General features: G+C 36.7%; 1 protein-coding gene across 1 annotated transcript; it reads left to right on the forward strand.

The window, feature by feature from the left end:
• The first annotated feature begins 10,865 nt into the window (after window positions 1-10,865).
• Window positions 10,866-13,207, forward strand: LOC114275409 (pentatricopeptide repeat-containing protein At4g35130, chloroplastic-like). The gene has a single exon (XM_082898441.1). The coding sequence runs from the start codon at window positions 10,978-10,980 to the stop codon at window positions 13,150-13,152; it is 2,175 nt and encodes a 724-aa protein (XP_082754567.1). The 5' UTR covers window positions 10,866-10,977; the 3' UTR covers window positions 13,153-13,207.
• The last annotated feature ends 8,942 nt before the right edge of the window (window positions 13,208-22,149 follow it).

The raw sequence follows: 22,149 nt of genomic DNA on the forward strand, positions 1-22,149 counted from the left end.
CTGTTGATATTGCTCTACAAAGGCTAAATAACATATGTCTTTGTTGTTTTGTTAAAGTACTGGTTGTGTGAACACACAACCATCCTCCATCCTCACAAGCCCAATGTTATTCCTCGTTGTGTCAAGTGGGATTTGATTGCTTTATAGAAGAAGATGAAATCCACCTCTTTGGCTGATATTGGTTTTAATAAGGTATGACCTTCAACTGTTGATCAAAATATTCACATTATGACACCACCCAAATATGTGCGTTAACTAACATAACTTTTTCATTTCAGGTTAATGTTGGCGAACTTTTCACAACCCTAACAAAATTCCAAAAGTTCAGGCGTACAACATTGAAGGTGGAGCCCCGAATGTCATGAACCAGCCACCACATCTCCTGACCTCTCTAACATCAAGAAAGAACAACATAGTGGCAGCAACTCTGAATTTCTCGGGGATGGAGTTGACCTAAATGACAGTAATGAGGACATTCACATTCCCTTTAGCACCCCACATGATGAAAGAGCTATTGTCAGAGCAAGCACAAGCCACTCGACATTATCGATATGCTTATCAAAGAAAATCGGAAGGCTTGGGGCATCATAAGGCATCGGGAAGCAAAATACAAACACCTTCAATTCTCATGGGAGTTAAGGGCAAGAGTGATAGCTGATCTTGAAGATAAACTGTTTAGCCAGTCAAACCTACCCAACATGAATAGTGAAATAAAAAAGTGGATGGAGCAGAAGGATACAGAAATTAAGCGCTTAACACAGCTTGTCATCGACTTAGAATGTGAGAAAACAGTTCTTCAGGACCTTTATGATGATCAGTTAGTCCACATTGTCACACAGGCCGAGGCGCAGAAGGAAACACCCCGCCCCAATGCAACAAAATCTCAGCCCACCTTTTAGGGTGAAGCGTATCAAGGAGAAAGATTGAAAAGAGCACCGCTTGCCTGACTTCCAGTACCCAAAATTACCTGGCCAAAAAAAGAGCATGATCGAGGTCCAAACCAGCCCCATACAGTTCACATAGTTGAAGATGTGGACAAACACCCATCGGCAAAGCACCCAAAAAAATTATTGACCTTGACCAATAAGTTCAAAGTCTGAAGCATGATGTCCAAACACAACAAGCAAAGGGTCTAGGCTTTACAAAAGAGTGGAGGCGATGAGTAAGTGACTGTACAAACACCTAATGAGAACATTCACATTCCATAATTGTGAATATTCACCACTGTGCTTATTGATTTGATTTGTTCAATTATGTGCAATAGGGGTGGGCAACGGTTTATCCAAACCGCTCAAACCGCCCAACCCACATATAAATGGGCAGTTTCACAAGCCCAATGCGGGCGGATGCGGTTTGAAATATGACAAATTTGCGGGTTGCGGGCGGGTCGTGGGTTAAACTCGCAACCTGCAAAAACCGCCCGCACTTTAATTATTATTATTATTATTTATTTTTTTTATATACCAACTTTGTAACTTTAACAGGAGCACCATTATGTTCTCTATGACACTAGGATCCTTATTTTTAAGTATTTCTCAACTTTTTTAATGTCGTAGAATTATCAAGTCCTAAACTTGGTGTCTTTTATGATTTTCATTGGTGACTCATCCACTTTTTCCTAATAAAATTTTCCTTCAGGTGGTCAATGGAGCTTTTAGTTTGATTATTGATTACCAAACTAGCAATTCTAATTGAGTACAACCTTTAATGCATTGATATACATTTTTTAATGCATTGATATACATTTTTTCATGGCAAAAATGCTAGTGTAGCGTTTTTTTGTTTTGGGTACTTTCATTTAATGCATTGATATTCAATTTTTATTTGTAAACTCATCAGAAAATTGTTGTCAAATGATCACAAATATATAAAATGAATCTGATGCCTAAATTCGATGGGAAAAAAAAAAACTCAAAAATTAATTTTTAAAGAAAAAAGTGTAAACCGCAAACCGCCTACAACCGCCCGCACATTTGCAAACCCTATCCACACAAATCGCAAACCACACTGCGGGCGGTTGCGGGTTGACTTTTTCCCAAACCGCATAGATGCGGGCGGGTCAAAACTAAACTGCCAACCGCACAAAACCGATCTGCGAGCACCCCTAATGTGCAGTGTTGATATTCACATTGGTTTACTTAAAATGCACAAGTTGCTTGTGTGGAAAGGAGACTCGAAGTCTACATATGTGTATTTTGATGACATCGTGTACCTTATCAAGGAGGAATCGATACACAACAATGTATGCTATTACCAAGGCGATTCACTGTTCATGTATATACACACAGACACACACAAACACATACACATACACATACACAGACATACACACACACCCACAGACACACATTGTTCACCCATCACAAATAATATAATACGACCTTATGTTTGTGCAGCTGATAGATGCATATGCCGAACTATTACACGAACAACAAGAGGTGGACAACCCAACTTCAGATGAAGCCTCATTCATCTTCACGAGCATATGTTTAGTAAAATCTAACATTCCATTTTTGCTAATGTGAATGTGAAACTTCACAGTCCATTAATTATTTGTCTAATGTGTGCAGAAAATGATACGAGAGTACCCTCATCGCAAAAGAAGTAAACACATTTATGCATATGTGAAAAACTACCAAGGAGAGAGATACTATTCCCATTGCACCATGATTCCACTGGACGATCATTGTATATGACGCTAAAGACAATTTTCATTGCAACCAAGGCCCGACATATATGATTTGCATGTCGACCAAGCACGGGAAGTTATAAGTGGCTTTTATTGTATACAAATATGAATTGTCATGTGTTAAATTCCAAAATAAATGTACACACACATATGTTCGTTGGTGCCTAATGTGAAATTCCCTACATAGAGGGAGTACATCGAGAACATTGTGCGCGTTATTGACGAGTCATCACCGCTATGGACTAAGTTCGCAGGCCAAGATCCATCACAACCAATCATATCAGTTGATGTCTATCCTCAGCAAGGCGACACCTCGTAAGCCTGACTATATTTCGTACAAATCCTTCATAACCATTATGTAAACATACATGCCAAGTACTAATCATAACCATTTTGCATTTACAGGGTAGACTATGGGCCTGCAGTATGTTATATCATGCTGGCGCACATATACTATGAAGAAATTGTTGGCAGCCTCACTAGTTTTGAATGGTGTGGACTACTAGACTTATTAGTACACAGTTTTTTGAATCATAAGAAAACAGAGCGTCATTAAAACCTATAGGTGCGGGTTGTCCACCTATAAACTAACCAACACTCAATGTGAATGTTAATATCAATTGCTTTGACATTTTAATAAACGACAATTGATTGTAAATCAACGATACGACATCTATTAATGGAAAAAAGCCACTTGTGCATTTTGATCTACCTTTGGTGTTGTTATGTTAATTTATGCAATTGTTTGAACTAGATTGTTCTATAATACGCATATTTTCTACAGGAATGTTCACATTGTCTACATGACATCATTACGAATAACATACACAAGTGTGAATGTTCACATTTGTTCTTATTCATAATAGTTGTGAATGTTTACACCATATCAATTTGTATGCATGTGAAAGTTCACATCATAGTTTATATTCATGTTAACATTGACAATAACAATGTAAAAAGTTCAACCCATGTGCAAGTATTCACATAATATAATTGTTTTACACGAGTGTGAATGTTCACATCATATATTCATCATTAAAACATCAACAAAATATCAGTTTGGTACCCAAAAAGAAAAAGAAAAAACACAAATAAAATACTAAGTTTTCCAAAGCATTATTATGTTTGTCAACGCAATGTAATCTTATTATAACATAATGTTTGTCAACACAACAAAATCTTATTTAAAAAATTAATATAAGAATCCCATGTAAAACACAATGTTGAAATGAAAAATGTACATCCTATATCGACTCCTTGCATGATTTCCGATTATAGCTTCCCAACTTATCACATCTCTCGCACCTTATTTGCTTCAGTTTCTCACCCCTTGATGGGATTCTATTCTTTTTTGGCTTACCGAGTGGTCTTTTCACAATTGGTGGGTATATAGTGAAGTCCGTGGGATCAAAAGGCGGCTTTTCCACTGATGGTATAAGGAAAATAGCACCCGAATAGGCAGCATGATACGTTTCTACATGAAAGTAATGTTCCACACAATCATTGAGATTGTAACGGCTCTTCTGAAGAGCAATAACAACATGGTCACATGAGAATCCATTGATTTGCCATTTGAAGTAAGAACACGTAAGCCTTGCAATATCAACTTAAACAGATGGTATCGAATGAACTTCAAACACATCCTCATTGGCTTTGCCAACTTGCCAAGACCTGCTATCGTTGAACGAATCACGAAGTATTTTTTCGAATATAGGACAAATAAGCTCATTTCACTTGTTTTCTTGGTCACATCGTGTAGACATTTGCCGTATCAACTGAGTACGAATTGTGTCCACCATCTGAGTGATATGAACATTGTGTGCTTCTTTAATCCAATTATTAAACGACTCTGCCGCATTGTATGTCATCTCTCCATAATGCATGCCCCTGCACAACATCATAAACATTGTACAATACTGAATTTAATTTCTTCGAAACTAAATATGAAATTTCACATCGCCATAAAACATACCTGAAAATTCATATTGCTACCATTTTAAACTTGACAAATGGAATACATTAGGAAACTACTCTTACCTAAAGTATGAATTCGCCCAGTGCTCATGTGCCAACTCCTTGAAAAAATTTTGTGCTCGTTGCTTACCCTCCTCTTTTAATTTCTCAAGCTTTTCATGGAACCCTACCACAGTTGGCTTGTAAGCACGGTCACCTAAACTACTAACTAGGTGATCCCTAAATCCATTATCAATTCCTTTCATCCGGTCTCTTAAATTGTTCTTAAATTGTTGTAAGCAATAACTGTGGTGAGCCGATAGAAACGCCTTTGGTATCGCTTCTAACAGACCAAGATTACGATCTGAAATAAAAGTAATATGTCGCTTACCATCAATAACCTTCCCAAGTTCGTGCAAGAACCACGACCAATTGGTCGTGGTCTCTGAATCAACAATTGCAAATGTAACATGGAATAGACCTACAACACAACACCATTAAACAACTGATCACAATATTCCAATGTGAATATTAACACAAGTAGTTTACAAAAACACTATAAAGCAACCAGGTCATGTGAATGTTCACACTGTGTAATGGTCAGTCATATATCCACATTATGCCACTCAATGTGAATATTTACATAGATACACAGCTAAAAAAAGTATATCCACATTGTGCCACTCAATGTAATGGTCACTCATATATCTACATTGTGCCACTCAATGTGAATATTTACATAGATACACAGCTAAAAAAAGTCCTAACCATTGTTTTCATTTTTCGCTGTTGCCATAAGTAGCTGACCTTTGTACTTTTCTTTGAGGAATGTTCTATCTAGGAATAATAAAGGCTGACAAGAGTTGTATCTAGAAATACATGCAACGAATGATACAAAGAAATGACAAAACTATTGACTAGTCGTGTCACAATCAATATTGACTTAACTCCCCGGATTATAACGCATCACAGCATCCGAATACCACCGCAGCTAGTCAAACGATAATGAGTGATCTCTATGAATAATAGCCTTTTTTTTTCTTCATGCCCAACCATACTACGTGGTAACTTACATCTAGCCCAAAATCCCTCTTCAAAATAGTCACCACCTCACACGGCCGAATCAAAGGCTTGTCTCTCACAATTTCAAATATATTATTTGACACCAAATCAGAAATAACTCTCAGATTCTTCGATGTTCGGACATCCGTACCACAACTATGCACATCACTAAACCTCTTGATGTAGAAAAAACGATTTGCTCATTGTGCTCTACAATGTATAGACCACAAGCAGCCTCTCTTTTCACACATCGTACATACCGCAGTAACCCTTATTGTCTCGTTCTTGACATACATAAACTAAAACCCGCATTGGATTGCATACTTATATAAAACATCACGAAATTCTTGTGCACCTCCAACAAACCATTGTCCTACATGCGTAATACCTATAGCGATTCCTGTTTTGACTCGACCTTTATTGTATTCCGGACTCAAATTTTGTGACTTAATATTGTTATTCATGTTTCTTTCCCTCTTTTTCCTTTCTTATTTGAGTATTGGAATGTCTTGGGTATGTTTGGACAGGTTGGTTGCTAGTTGGTCTAAAATGCTGTTGCCCAGATTTTGGCTTCTTCGCTCGAGCGAGCGAGCTTTGTGAACTCCTAGCAGTTTTGTAGAACTACAGAGATTCAGGGAGGGTAGTGTTCTTCGCTCGAGTGAGGCTTCTTGCGCTCAAGTGATGGTGTGCGTTTGTAGAACTTCTGAAGGTATGCATTCTGTGCTCAAGCGACGTTTCTTGCGTTCGAGCGAGGTCACAAATTGTGTCTGGTCGCTCAAGCAGCAACTCTTTTGCTGGAGCGAGCCTCGCGTATATCAGATCGCATTAGTTCATTTTTACATAGAATTTTTGTATCTTTTCACTCAAAAACCCTAGATCAACTCTTCCTCTCTCTAAAAACTGACTTCTCTTTACAAATCTCCTAGGATCTAAGGGTCTCTCTACCCTACACCATTTGATAAAGAGTTGGAGCATCTCAAGAGCTACCATTTCATCCAAATAGAGTTTGATTTTGTCACGTTTGGAGTTCCACCATTTCTCCTTTGGACTTCTACACTTGAGGTAGGGATATTTTACACTTTGTTATGAGTTTTAACCTAGTTATTTGTTGTCATGTATATATGGTGAGATTTGGGGTGTTTGGAGAAAACCTAGGATTTGGGTTCATGATTTAGAAAGAGGGGTTTCTATGTGGTGTTATGTAATTGATCATGGGGTTTGGATGTGAGGTTGTTTTGTGTTAAAATAGATGATTTTGACCTTTGGATAAATATTTGAAAAATTGAGAGTTTTGCTCTACAATGTTTGGAATAATTTATTTTGTATAAATAATGAAATTGGTATGGGAAATGTGAAATTGGGAGGATGTATGAATGAATGGTGTAGTTGGATTTGTTAAATCACTCACATATGGAAATTTGATAAATTATCTATTATAAAGATTGTATATCTGTTTAGAAATAACTGTATTGGGCTATCAGTGGAGGATAGTTATGATTGTTGTAGAAATTGCATGAAGATTAGGTGAATTGAAACTAATCATAAAAATTATGTCATTGAATATGACAATATGATAATGCATTGAATATGCATTGTTGATAGTCATTGAATATGACGATGTTTAAGATACATTATATATGTATAATTACTTGGGAGGAGAAAAGGGGATGTACTCCATTGTTTGAGAGGAGATAGGGGATGGATTCCATTGAAATTAAGTTGGCCAGAGTGTCCAGGGTGAAAGTCCGAAAATCTTATGTATACATGGGTGCTGATCCCGGGGATGAAATTTTTGTAAAATGCCAAGATTGAAGTGTTTATATGATAGTTATGTTAATTGAAAACCACTAAGTTGTAGTCTCAGTTGGGTTATTCAGAAAATTATAAACATGGTGTTTGAGTTGAAATGAAATGAACTAATTCGTAATGGATAAATGGGAATAGATCTAGATGTGAATGTAGGTATCGTGTGATCATGTGATGAATGTGCATTTGTCATAAATATTGAATATATCTGACACCTATATTTTAGTTAAACCTCATATATTGTGATAGATTGTCTCTACTGGGCTTTGGCTCACCCTACTTGGGAAATCATTTTTAGGTACATGTGACATGCTTCCTCCCAGGACATAGCTTGGGAGGACCTAGGAGCTTGAAGCTCTCTTTTGTTATTTAAATGCTAAATGTTTATTCAAGTGTAGGGCTTTATATGTACAGAGCTTATGACTCTCCTTTGTTGTAATCAAGTCATGTCTTGGAAAGGTGTAAGCCCATAGAGCATTTATTTTGTCGTTATTAGCTAGTGTTACATGCTGTAGATTCATGATGAACATTTATGAATGTATAATGCATGTGATATCTTTTGTAATACGAACTCTGATATATGAAAATATTCAAATTATATTATATTCATTTCTCTTATGAGTTAGGTTATTTGTATTATATTTTGGGGGTGTGACAATACCATTTGCCCAAGGGGCTGACAACAACACCTTCTCCTTATGGTGGAAAAATCTCTCGAGTGCATCAATTTCTTCCTCACCCCCCACATGCAGCGACCTAGAGCTACTCGACTGACCAATATCATGTTTCAAATCAACGACAACCTCTACATGGTGTAACCCCATTGATTTGGCAAGCAATAACATGTTCTAAAATTCTTCGTCATTGTCCAAATCACACCTATTAATCCCAGATAGTCGACAGAACAATGAAATAGAACAAGCAGATAGCTCGTCTCATTTTCACACAAATGCTCCACCAAACGCGAATAACACAATGCACGAACCACATTTATTATAGTTGTACTGCAACCATATGTGCACTCCAACATCATAAAGGTATCCATCTCTTGTAAAAACACAATAAAACAAAAGTCAACAGCCATACGAACAACAATACATACAGTAATCCATACTACATGAACATTCACATTGTGCAAACTAAATGCCTATGTGTACAGTTCCACTGCTAAATCCATATTGAAAACTACCACTACTATCCTTGCACAACATAAAACATTTTACAAGTTCAAAATCACACTACCAGAATGAGGTCACAGTACACAACATGCATGCAAACTAACCTCATATTAATAAGATGTGAACATCTACATTAAGCAAGTATAGAAAAACTCATCAAAAAAGCACTTGTATTACCACATACATCAAAACATAACACAAAACAAACATACATACATTCATACACAACGTATATGCCTGTATGTACATTTTACAATGTTAAATCCAAACTCAAAGTATCACCATCATCATTACCAATGAGATGTGAACATCCACATTGTTTACTTAATCCAAATTACCTCCTCATCACAGTGCCACGCAAAATGCATATAATAATAATAATAATAAAACAGAGCAATAGAGCAGTCGATCTACATACTTCAAACACCATAACATCCAATCCATCACATAAATCAAAACATAAACTAAACATGCATTCAACATCAAAATGATACTAACCTTGATTATCAAATCCTACACTCGTCCTCTACCTCAAAAATGACTGATTTGAACTAGTTATACTCGAAACAATGTCACAACCGAACACTATTCGAATGAGCCACAACAACAACAACAACAATGAAACCCTAGCACACACCAGCCTTCAAACGAGCTAGCAAAATTGAAATGTATCCAACCAAAGTCAAAATTAGAACGAAAAGCCTGAATACAGCAAACTACCAAAACAGAATGAACAAAAAACAAGAAAACGTCTATATCTGTTATGTATATCAACAATATATATATAAGGGCATAATAGTCCATTAAAAATAATAAAATGAGGAAAAAGGATCTAATGGAATAAAAAGATAAATACATGAGACTAATCAGGCTATATTAATCCTTTGTGGACCTAATGGGTTACAACAACTCTAAAATAGATTTATCAATAAAAAACCCTTTTTAAAATAAAATAAAAAAAGAGTAATGCTAGAGACTCCAAATAGACCTAAAATAGACCTAATGTGGGTCCCACACCCATGTAAGACATTTGGTAAAACTTTTGGTAGAATTTTTGGGGCCTCTAACATTTTTGATAAAAAAAATATTTTTTTGATTTTTTTTTTTAAAAAAAAGAGTTTTGAAAAGAGTTTGGTTTTAAGTTTTGAATTGAGTTTTTTGTATGGTTATGAGTTCTGAAAATAATTTTTGAATTGAGTTTGATATGTTTTTGAATTGTGTGTTTGATTATGAGTTTTGAAATTTTTTGATTAGAATTCCAAAAGAGAACCAAACGCATGCTTTATTTCTCAATTACAAATTATCATAATTTCTATTAGAAATATATAATAAATACATAATACACATAACATAAATATATAACAAGACCCTTGTTTTCCAGAAATTATTTTATGAGTTAGAAAGATCACATGAATATATACCCATCAATGAAATCATATTATTTTTCTATCGTATATTTGTTTTTAGCACCGTGTATGTTTGATTGGGGATTTGAGGAGTTTAGAAAGAGAAAGAGAGAGAGAGAGAAAGAGAATGTGTGTGAAATTAGGTCAAAATATAAGCATATTTTATGTACATTTTACCTATATATTTTTTTTCAAATTCTTTTTTAAATCTCTCAACTAAACACAACATTAGCTCTTACTGTTGATTACATACACCAATCAAAGTAGAATTCCCCAACCACAGGATACTTCTCATTGTTTCCCGTGCTATGGCACGCTTTAGAACATTTTCAATAGTGTATCAATTTTTTTATTAAATTTGAGTAAAAATTTGAGTAAAAGCTTCTTTTGATATCAAGTGTTCTAACGGAGGATTTTTGAGTTTTATCAAAACATTGACTGGGCAGATGTTTGGCTAGTTGACCCGCCAGTGTAATTTTTTCTTTTTTGGCCTTAAGGTGGTCGACCGTGAGGTTGACTGGGCGAATGGCTCGTCAGTATAATTTTTTCACAAATTTTTGATTCGAGGTGGTCATTTGGAAGGACATTCGGAGGACACCCAACAACGGCTATAAATAGTGATTTGATGAAAGGCACAATGATCCTTAGTTTAATTAAAAAAAAAGAGTAAAATCCTTATTTTGATACCTATTTAATAAAATTGTTAGAGCAAAAAACAGAATTTTTTTTTATCAAATTTTAATTTGATGGCAAATGTGGGTGACCATTGGACGTGGTCTTAGTTTGCTCTCTACAACTCTACTGGACTATTGTGCCACTCTTTAAGAGCTCTCTGCTCTCTCTCTTTTACATTCTCGACATTCGTTCACTTTTTCATGGATCTATGCGTTTTCGCTTCTCTCCTTTCTCGTATCTCTCAACCCTCCACTGTTCAGTCAATAAATCTACTTTTCTACACACCTATTACTTGAAAAACCAGTGTCACCAACTGAAACCACCGACCTCATCATCGTCATCATCTTCCTCTTCAATGCTACAATTGTGCAAAGAGCTGCAAACTCTGAAAAAATTCCATGCTTCTCTTATAGTTTCAAATAGTTTCGAACCCATGTCAATCGCTTCAAAGCTTATATCTCTGTATGCACAATTCAAAGACCTCGACAGTGCTCTTTCAGTTTTTGGGGTCGTCCAAGAACCCAATATTGTTGTCTGGAATTCAATTATCAAGGCCCATGTTGATTGCCGTGTTTCCAATTCGGCTTTTAGGCTATATCGGCAAATGCGAAACCTGGGTGTTGAACATGACAGTTTCACATTCCCGATACTAAACCGAGCGGTTTTGTTGCTTCAAAATAGTATTCTGTATGGAGGAATGGTTCATTGTTTGGCAATTACAATGGGTTTTCAATCAGATATATATTTCTGCAATACAATGATTGATGTCTATGTGAAATGTGGGTACATTGATTATGCTTGTCGACTGTTTGTGGAAATGTCTCATAGGGATTTGGTGTCTTGGACATCGATGATTTCGGGCTATGCTTATGAAGGAAATACAACTGGTGCTTTCAAATTGTTCCACAAAATGAGACTGGAATTGGAACCTGGTCCAGTGACGGTGGTGGTCATGTTGCAATTGTGTTGTTCCCGTGGAAGTGTGATTGAAGGGAGGCAATTGCATTGTTATGTGATAAAAAGAGGGTTCCCGATTGATGGGTCTCTGCAAAATTCAATTTTGAAAATGTATACTAATAGTATTGCTGATGCAGAAATATTTTTCAGTGAAATTTATAAAAGGGATGTTGTTTCTTGGAATATTTTGATTTCTTTATACATCTCAAGAGAGGATGTTATGGAAGTTGCCAAGTGCTTCAACAAAATGCAGGGGGAACTGAGGCCCAACGTTGAGACATTGACCTTAGTTATTTCAGCTTATGCAAAGAATGGGAATCTTTTTCAAGGAGAAAAATTTCATGGTATTGCAATTAAAAGTGGGCTGTATGACCATGTTTTGCAAACTTCATTGTTGGATTTATACGGTAAGTGTGGAGACTTGGAGAGATCAACCCAAATGTTTAGAGAAATTCCCTATAAAAACAACATTACTTGGAGTGCTGTGTTTGCAGGTCTTATTGAGGGTGGGCATTTTGGCGAGGCTGCTGATTTGTTCCGTCAAATGCAAGATACGGGCCTGGAACCTGTGGCTGAAATCTTAAGAAGCCTTGTCGTTATGTATACCCATATGGGTGCCTTCAAATTGGGTAAAGGAATACATGCCTTCCTTATAAGGAATTGGTTCTGTTCCAAGGAAGATGACACTCCCTTAGAAACCTCTATCTTAAACATGTATGTCAGATGTGGAAGCATTTCATCTGCGAAAATTTGTTTTGATAAAATGGTGGTTAGAGATCTTGTGACATGGACATCAATGATTGAGGGTTGTGGAGCCCATGGGATGGGTTTTGAAGCACTGAAACTATTTTATCAGATGATGGAGGAAGGAGTGGAGCCAAATAATGTCACCTTCTTAAGCTTATTATCTGCTTGTAGCCACTCCGGACTTCTGAGTGAAGGCTGTGGAATCTTTTATTCCATGAAATGGAGTTTTGGTATTGAACCTGATCTGAATCATTACACATGCATTGTGGATCTGTTAGGTCGATCTGGGAAACTCAAAGAGGCATTAGCTATAATTATGAAATTAGTTACTTTTCCAGATGGTAGGATTTGGGGTGCACTCTTTGCAGCCTCTAGAGTTTATGGCAACCACAAACTTGGGGAATATGCAGCGCAAAGGCTCTTGGAGTTGGAACGTGATAATGCCGGTTATTATACTTTGCTTAGTAATGTTCAAGCTATTGTTGAAAGGTGGGCTGAGGTTGAAGAGATACGGAGATGTATGAAGCACAATGATTTGATAAAGAAGCCAGGGTGCAGCTGCATTGAAGCCAAAGGATTGATTCATGGTTTTGTTTCTGGAGATCAATCACACCCTCAAATGGTTGAAATTTATGAGATAGTTGAAGTTTTAAATAGGAAAATATATGAAATTGGATAGCTGATTTAATGAGTTAATGAATTATGGAAATGAAACCGTTATGTTTCCCTTTAAACGTGCTTGCTAGCCCAGATTTATTCTTCAAAGTTGTCTCTCATTATGTAGAGACGAGTCATTACAAAAAATATATTTCAATGACCTAAAAGAATGGTTTAAGTGAATGGAGGTCGGACCTTAAATTCAAAAATAAATAAATAAATAAATAAAAATAAATACTACATACAAAGCTTGCCTCATTGCTAATGTTGAGCAAGTTAAATTTGGGATGGACATATTTTCTTTCCTTTTGGGACAAGTGTGATATTTCATAAAAAAACACAATATTAACTTCATTGAGAATTTGGGGTAAAATGAATTAATATCCATAATTTAATAGGATAATTGTTCAAATTGATAAATCAAAGAATAAAATAACACAAGTATAATAGTTTGAGGAGAAAATTCAAAAATCACTACTATATATGGTAGTAGAACTGTCGTTATTAAATTTTGATTTAGCTTTAAGTATGCATAATTTTATGATAAAACACCCTCACCTTTTCTTTTTTAAATCTATATTCAAGTTCATGATCCGAACACAGTTTAGGATTCAATTTAAATCTTTCGATCATGGTGTTTGGGAAGAAAAAAAATAGCCTAGTTTAGGCTAAAAATCACAAAAAGACAAAATAGGCTAAAATAGTTAATAAGACAAAATATCACATCAAACCCATAATCATTTCACTTTTTCTCTCACAAACATCACATCCAATCACAAAAAAATTCAATCATCTTCCCAAACACAAAATTTTTAGCCTACTAAAATAGCTAAAAATTAAAATAGCCTACTAAAATAGCCACTTCCCAAACGAGGCCTAAGTGTAAAAATTCTGAGTAAGGTAACTGACTAGTCCTAATTGCTTAGTATCCATATTTTTGTCTACTAAAACATAAAAAAGATTTCCTCCTCTCTTGGATTTTGATGTTTCCTGGTAGGGCCTTCACATCAGGAAGCCTATTTAAATATATGGGCTTTATATTGGGCTGCCAGTAGGATTACAAAACAGAGGGTTTTCCATCATGGATGATGTCTGGTTTATGGCGCTGTTTGGGATTCCGAGAATTAGGCTATTATAGCCTCATTTGATTTTTTAGCCCAAAAGCAATACTGTGCATGGATTTTCAAAAAAAAAAGAAAAAAAAGAAAAGAAAATAGGCTGCTGTTGGACAGTGTAGGCACAGCCTACACTGTCACAGTCGGACAGTGTTGCCCCCAAGGGCGAAATTACCATTTTGCCCCTTTATATCAATTTTAAAAAATAAAAAGTTAGGGATAAATCTGTCATTTTAAATTTAAACATCATTTCAACACACTTTTCAATACAATAACTCAACTAAAAAATCATCTCATCTTCCCAAACACAAAAACTAAAATAGCCACTAAAATAGCCAAAAAGCCAAATAGCCTACTAAAATAGTCACTTCCCAAACGAGGCCTATGTTTAGGTTATGTTCGGATGACAGAAATACTGAAGGGTTTCTATTCGCACCATATTTTTCTCTCACTATACTCTCAATTTTATATATTTTAAGGGTAAGTTATGAATACACCTCTTAAGATTTATCGAAAATATGAATTCTCTCTTAGGTTTTGAAAAATACATTTTGCCCTATGAGGTTTAAAATCAGATGACAAATACACTTTTTGTTAGTCAACTTGTAACGCTCCGAAATAATTATTATAACCCATGCTCAACATCAATAAGTAATCACAATGACAAAGTAGTTATTTTTCATTGATTCACAATTAAGCTTTACAAAAAAGTGATATAATTGAAAGACAAGAAGGAAGTTAGATAAATAAGAAATGTCCTAAGGGTTTACATCTTTCCAAGACGATACTTAGTTACAACAAAAGTAGACTTAAGTCCAATACAGTCAAAGCCCTTGGCTTGTACAAAAATAAATATTACGAATACACCCAAGAAGCTCTCGCTCCAAGTCTTCCCAAGTTATTGTCTTAGCGAAAGCATATCATCAGCACCTGAAATGTTTTTTCCACATAGGGTGAGCTAAAACCCAATAGAAATAATCTAACACAGTATATGAATCTTAACAAAGCTATAAGGTGGATGCATATGAAATACTCATGCCAAAACATTTTTTTTAATATCTTTTTCCAAAACGATGCAATACCACAATAACGACTTGGTTCATAAACTATTTCATTTACAACAGATAATGGGGTAGTGATTCACACTTTGGGAATTTCAAAACAATACAACATTTTCCAGAAATTTCGTCTGGAGGAAACCGTAAACCGGGACCCATGTAAACGTAGGCTATACAAGCACTATTATTGCCATTTCATGAAAATTTCGTCAATGGGATCAACACCCATGCATACGCATGGTTTTAAGAATTTTCACTATGGAGACACAGGGCAACTTATTTCAACATTACAATTCACGTTTTTCTAGGTTCACCTATTTTTCTCAAAACGATAAACTTTTCTAATGTATAAGCGTAAGGTAATGCTCAATGCAAATGAATGAAAAAACAGGTTTAGTTCTCCTAATCCACATGCAATTTCTATAACACTCATAGCTATCCTCCACTGATAGCCCAATACAGATATTTCTAAACAGATAAACAATTATCAATAAAGATAAACTCTCCAAATTTTCAAAAGGTGAGTCATAATACATATCTAACTCCACCATCCTCATCAACATCAATCCAATTTCACAATTTCAATATCAATTTCATAATTTACATAAAATCAACATTTGAAGCATTTAGGGCAAAATCCCCCTCATTTCTGAAATCAATTCCAAATATTCAAAATCAACTATTTATTCCCAACTCAACATTAATTTCCATATCAAAATCATTTTCAAGGATCCATTTGAAAAACCCCTCTTTTGATTTTTACCTAAAACCCTAGATTTGTTCCAAATCCTCCAAAATCGCAATACTGTTTCAAAATAACAAATAACTAAGCTAAAACTCATAAAAAGTGTGGAAAGTATCCCTACCTCAAGCTAGAACACGAGAGAGAGAGTGGGAAACTCAAATATGCCGAAAACCAACTCTGCTCCGATTAGAATGAAGCCCTCGTCAAGCTCTATCTTTTTAACAAAGGGACACGGGTGAAGAGATCAATGGATTTAGGTGTATTTGTAGAGAGAATGTAAGTTTTAGAGAGAGAGGGTCTCAACTTGGGATTTTGAAATGTTTAGAGAGAGAGAGAGAGATGAAAAAGTGATGTAAAAAGTGATTTTTACGGACTGATATATGCGTAAACAGCTCGAGCTCAAGAATTGACGCTCGAGCATACAGACACAAAAGATGTGGCCGCTCGAGTGCAAGAAGTTGTCGCTCGAGCCTGAAATACAAACTCCCAATAGTTTTACAGATAGAAGACCAATGCTCAAGCGCAACAGGGGCTGCTTGAGCCAAGATTGCTCGAGCGCAAGAATCTTCGCTCAAATTGAAGAATACCAATTCCTAGTAGTTTTGCAGACTTGCAAAAGTACTGAGAGTGCACAAAGACCGCTCGAGTCCAAGAAGTAGTGCTCGATTGTAGGAGCAAAAATCTGGGCAATGATAGTTTGAAAAACAAGCTGCCAACCTATTTCAAACACGACCAACACAACCCAAAAGCCAAATTCAAAGAGGTATAAAGGAAGTTAGACATGAATAACTGTATAAGACAAAGAAACCTGGCTCCAAAACATACAATGGGTTGGGTTAAAACCAGAGACGCTATACAACTGTTAGGTCAACTAAATGATTTTGTTAATGTCAGTGATTTTATTTATTAAATACCTATTTAACCCTTAATACTCTCTTCTATGCACCTAAAAAAAAAGAAGAAAAAAGATGAAAATAAAAATGGAAGTAGAGGTGATGATGAGCTAGCAATGGGGTAAAGGATGAGAAGGTAATGAGACAATGACAGAGGGTGGGAGAGCAATTTGGGGAGTTAGTGGAGGTGATTGTTGTCATGGCGGAATGGTGAGAAAGGAGGAATGGTGACCACTGTGTTTGTTCTAATGAGGAAGAATGAAGAAAAAAAATGAAAGGAAAAAAGAAAAAAGATAGCGAGGATAAGAAAATGAGGGTAGTAGAATCATTTTAGGTAGAGAAAACTTCACTTTACTCCCCTGTGATTTGGGTCATGTGTGGTTGTAGCTCAGCTTTTTCGCGTCCCCTTTCAGAAGCTCGAAAGAAGCCCTACAGTTCGGACTCCCGCAGTTCTGAATCTAATCTCACAAGTGCAATGTGAAATTGATAAACACTAAAGAGTCCAAATCCAGCAAATCTTTTGAAAAATCGATTTTGAATCAAAATGTTAAAAATGGACTACTTTGCCAGATATAGAGTCACCACCTAAATATTTTGTTTTGGAGAAATTTAGGAAACCCATGACTCGTGCCAAAGGCGACGTGTCCGTCATCACCAAAGTTGCCTCAGCTCAGGAACTTAGGTACGAGAGGAGAAGGTCATGAATTGAGCACCCCTGCTCACCCGATCAAAGATCGGCCTCTATTAATCATGATATGATTTTTATCAACATTATATGCTCTTGTTTTGGTTTATTAGGCTAGCAGTTACTAAGTGATGCGTGCACAAGCAAGTATAGACTAGTTTGCTTGAATTGGAACGATTCAATTTCATGATTTTTTTCGAAAAGGGTTTGATTTTGCCACTCAACAAAGTGGGCTAGGTTTGTGAATTTGCCACTTGACAAAGTGGGCCTAAATGTACATCCCATTGAATCATTCCAATTCAAGCAACAAGCCTTCATCCATAGGCATTCAAATAATTTAACAAGTAAGCATTTAGCCTCATGACAAGCATGCTAGTCACGGCAATCACTCACACTCATGCAAGTATGCTAAAGCAATAGAAACTCACCTAGTACTCTAAGCTAAGATAAAACAAAAGAGTTAGAAAAATGCATGTTGCTAACTATGCCAAATGTCTAATGCAACGCATGCAATAATGCAACTAATAGGCTCGACTACTAATATGGCATATGAGGCAATTTGATAACATGCGGTTAAACACGTATTCAAAGAATATATTTAAACAACAATGCAGTTAGAATGATGCCCCGAGCCTCGGTGCATGCAATACAAGATGAATGGATGCAAGCATGCGATATGCTAATTGAAACGTGATGTCCCTAATCTAACCATTGTAAGTTAGTAAATAAAAGGGAGAAAGACGTGGGGTTGGAAAACATACACATTATTACATTGTGCTCTCTCGAAGGAGAGTCCGAATGAATTAACTAGCTAACTAATTAAGCTAAGCTAATTATTACAACACAAATTGCATTAGCTAAACTACTTAACTAATTATTACAACAAATTGAAGTAATTAATGAACTATGCTAGTTAACTAATTAAATCTAAACTAATTATTACAAACCAAATTAATTCACTATTCTAGCTAACTAATTATAATTATAACACAATACAAATTAGCTATTCTAACTAATTACAAAAGCCACTAGTTAAGCATAACACTAATCTATTACAACATGGATCCCAACGATCGATGAGGAACTCATGTATGAACGTGGTTTCCACTCGAAAAGCCACTGTCCTGCCGCTGCATGCCTCTGTTACTCAATATGTCACTTGTACTGATTTCCTCTTTCAGACCAATTCTGTTTTGTCTCAAGAGTACACTCCCGAATTTTCACTGGTGGCCGACAGGGGGCCGGTCGGCCACTGCTGATGGTTGGTCGGCCACTGAAGGTGGCTGGTCAGCTACTAATGGTGGCCTGTCGGCCATAGCTGATTTGGACTTCCTTGCTGCAACAGAGAGAAAACAAAGGAGGACAGTATATTTCTCAAGGGTTGTTTGTACTGTGTATCTCTCTTTATTATCAAAACATCTAAAAGGAGTGATACACTTGGCTCTTAATCCATCAATCAAGCAATTTCATTGCATGATGGCCAAAGAACTAAGATGTAGAAGTTCAATAAATGCACAAACAAGACAAAAAGGCCTTCACCCTATCATGCATGATCAAGGGCAATGGAGACCTTGGAAACTTGGCACATTTCATCACTTTGAGTATGAAATGTCCCAATTTTCCTTGTGTTCAATTAACGTCCGATTGAACACACCAAAAAACAAGCAAATTCTTATATTGCACAATTTTAGTTTTAACTTTTATTTACTTATTTTAGATTACCAACCATTCTTTAACCAATTAAGTGCATTGGTGAGTAAGTCCTCTAAAAGGGAAGGAAATGTCAAAGCAGGGGTAGTTTAAAGCAAGAGAGAGGTATCATGCCGTTGGTAATGAAGCCCTAAAAGAGGATTAAACCATTAAGCATGAACCTCAATCTCAAGCTTAAACTATCCTAAGGTTGAAACAACCCTCAAAGCAAGTGAAAAAGTCAAGAAATGAGGGAGGCTGTAGAGATTAATAGTGCTGAAATTAAGTGAGAAAAGCCCTAAAACATGGCAATCAACTCAAACAGGTGGTGTTTAAAGCTTAAAACACCAAGCTTGTGAGGACACTTACACTATAAGCATGCAAAACAAGACTCAAATGCACTAAACAACCAAAAACAGAGGCAAAATAGTCTTAAACAGAACCTAAAACATGCTAGAATTAAGCTATAAAAGGCTAGAAAATTAAGCTAACATATAGATCTAACTAGGCTAACAAACAAGACACATGGAGGGGTGGCTAACCCCTCCAAATTTGGACCTCAAAACATGATTTTCACCATTGAAATTACTCTGAAATTCAGTGTTCAAAGGCCCCCAAAAAAAAGATGATTTGAAAGTGGGAAACAAAGGTGGAAAAGGCATTTTAAACAAGGAACAAAGAAGGGTAAACGAACCTCTAACCTTAAATAGCCTAAAACCATCTATTTCAGCCCACAAAAATAGAGTTTTTATAGCCCAAAAACAACGCAAAAGTAGTGGGAAAAAAGATAGAAAAACAAGTATTCAAAGCAAGGTGAAAAGGAAAGTATTATACCTTTTGAAGCAAAGCTCAACTTTAGGCAATAATTCAAGCCAAAACCACCTTCAAGAGCTCCAAGAAGGCCTCAAGGAACCTCAACCCAAAGGTGAACAATTTTGGTTAAGGAGGTGTAGGCACAATTGTAGTGTGTGTAGGTAAGTATGCACAAATTTGCAAGAGAGAGAGAGAGAGAGAAAAATGTAGAGAAAGAGAGATTTTTGTTCAAAAAATTCTAACCCTCAATAATGGGGGAGGAGACCCTCTATATATAGAAAACAAGAATTCCATACAAGGAGATCCAGCCTTACACGTGGGTATAGATGCATGTATCTGTGCAAACAGCTAGCATAAAATATCTGCAAAGCACATTGGTGGACAACTTGCCACACCAATGGCTGACAACCAGGAGACATGGCTGATAGCCCATGGTAGTGGCCGACAGGTCACCAAAAGGTTCAGGCATGAAACACCAAGGTTTTGGTCCAAAATAAGGCATAGAATATACAAGATTTAAAGGCTCAAAGACAGGGCATTCCACCGAGGACTTCGGGCACTAAAACGAGCACACAGTCAAAATCATCGAGTGCATAAGCGATGATGTCCAAGTCTTGAGGACGGTCTACAGTTGCCTATCTTTGACAGAACTCAGAAGTCATGAAATGACGTGAGTGAATGTCAAAGCCCAAAGACAACCCATTTTGACAAGGTCGTAAGACTTGGACAAACAAACAAACAAGATAAAGAACGGGTGCACTGTAGGCTGCCTACGTATCCCTTTGCAAGGAATCAAACCAGCGTAGTTTTGGGGCAAGATGCAAATGATATGTTTGCAAAACAGTTTGAAGGTTGGGCTTATACGCTTCACGAAGCCAACAATGTTAAAAACTTATGATCATATGAGATGATGCATTTAGTAATAATAACAAAATGATAACAACACATGAATGTATGAATGAGTAACTTTAAGTTAAATCGGCACAAGTTCCATGCAAGAAGAACTAAAACACACTCTAACCACGCCAAAACAAGAGACGAGGAAAGAAAACACCGCTCAGGGTTGCGTTTCACGCATCCTGAGAAAAAGAGAACAAAAATCGCTCGGGCTCGTGTTTCACACATCCCGAGAAACAAGGAACCGCTCAAGGTTGCGTTCCATGCAACCTGAGAAACAAGCACTCGGGGTCGTGCTTCGCACGTATCGAAGTGAAACTTGCCTAGGGCCACGTTTCATGCGTCTTGAGAAACAACGAACCACTCAAGACCGCGTTTCACGCGTCCTAAGAAGTAACCACTCGGGCGTACACTTCATATGTCCTAAGGTAAAACCCGTCTAGGGCCATGTTTCACGCGTCCTGAAAAACAACCACTCGGGCGCGTACTTCGTACGACCGGAGGTAAAACCCGCCCAGAACTGCATTTCACGCATTCTGAGAAACAACCACTCGGGTGCATACTTTGTACGTCCCGAGGTAAAACCCGCCCAGGGCCACGTTTCATGCGTCCTGAGAAATAACCACTTGGGCGGGTACTTCGTATGTCCCGAGCTAAAAGAACAGAGAGGTGTGCGATAGATGCACCAAAGTGAACGAGTGTGATAGATGCACGAGTTAAAGGTAAACAAGTGCGATAGATGCACGAAGGTAAACAAGTGTGATAGATGCACAAAGGTAAACAAGTGCGATAGATGCACGAAGGTAAACAAGTGTGATAGATGCACAAAGGTAAACAAATGCGATAGATGCACGAGTTAAAGGAGTGCGATAGATGCACAAAGGTAAACAAGTGCGATAGATGCACAAGTTAAAGGAGTAGGCTCTCTTACCGAGACATGAATGATCTTAGCTAGAACTCCTTTGAATGAACCATACATACATTATCGTTTGTCTGTGTTGGCCAAGGAAGAAAGAAAAGAATTAAACGAGTGCGATACGATAACCGCACATATTCTATGCAAAATAAACAACCAAGATATGACGTTGAAAGCATGTTCTATGCATAAAACAAGAACATTTCTA

Source organism: Camellia sinensis, chromosome 12 (genome assembly GCF_055761805.1).
Source record: "Camellia sinensis isolate YWXY chromosome 12, ASM5576180v1, whole genome shotgun sequence".
In the NCBI taxonomy this organism is placed as follows: domain Eukaryota; kingdom Viridiplantae; phylum Streptophyta; class Magnoliopsida; order Ericales; family Theaceae; genus Camellia; species Camellia sinensis.

Excerpts from the sequence above, each read along its gene's own strand:
- LOC114275409 (XM_082898441.1), top strand. The coding sequence starts at position 10,978 with ATGCGTTTTCGCTTCTCTCCTTTCTCGTATCTCTCAACCCTCCACTGT.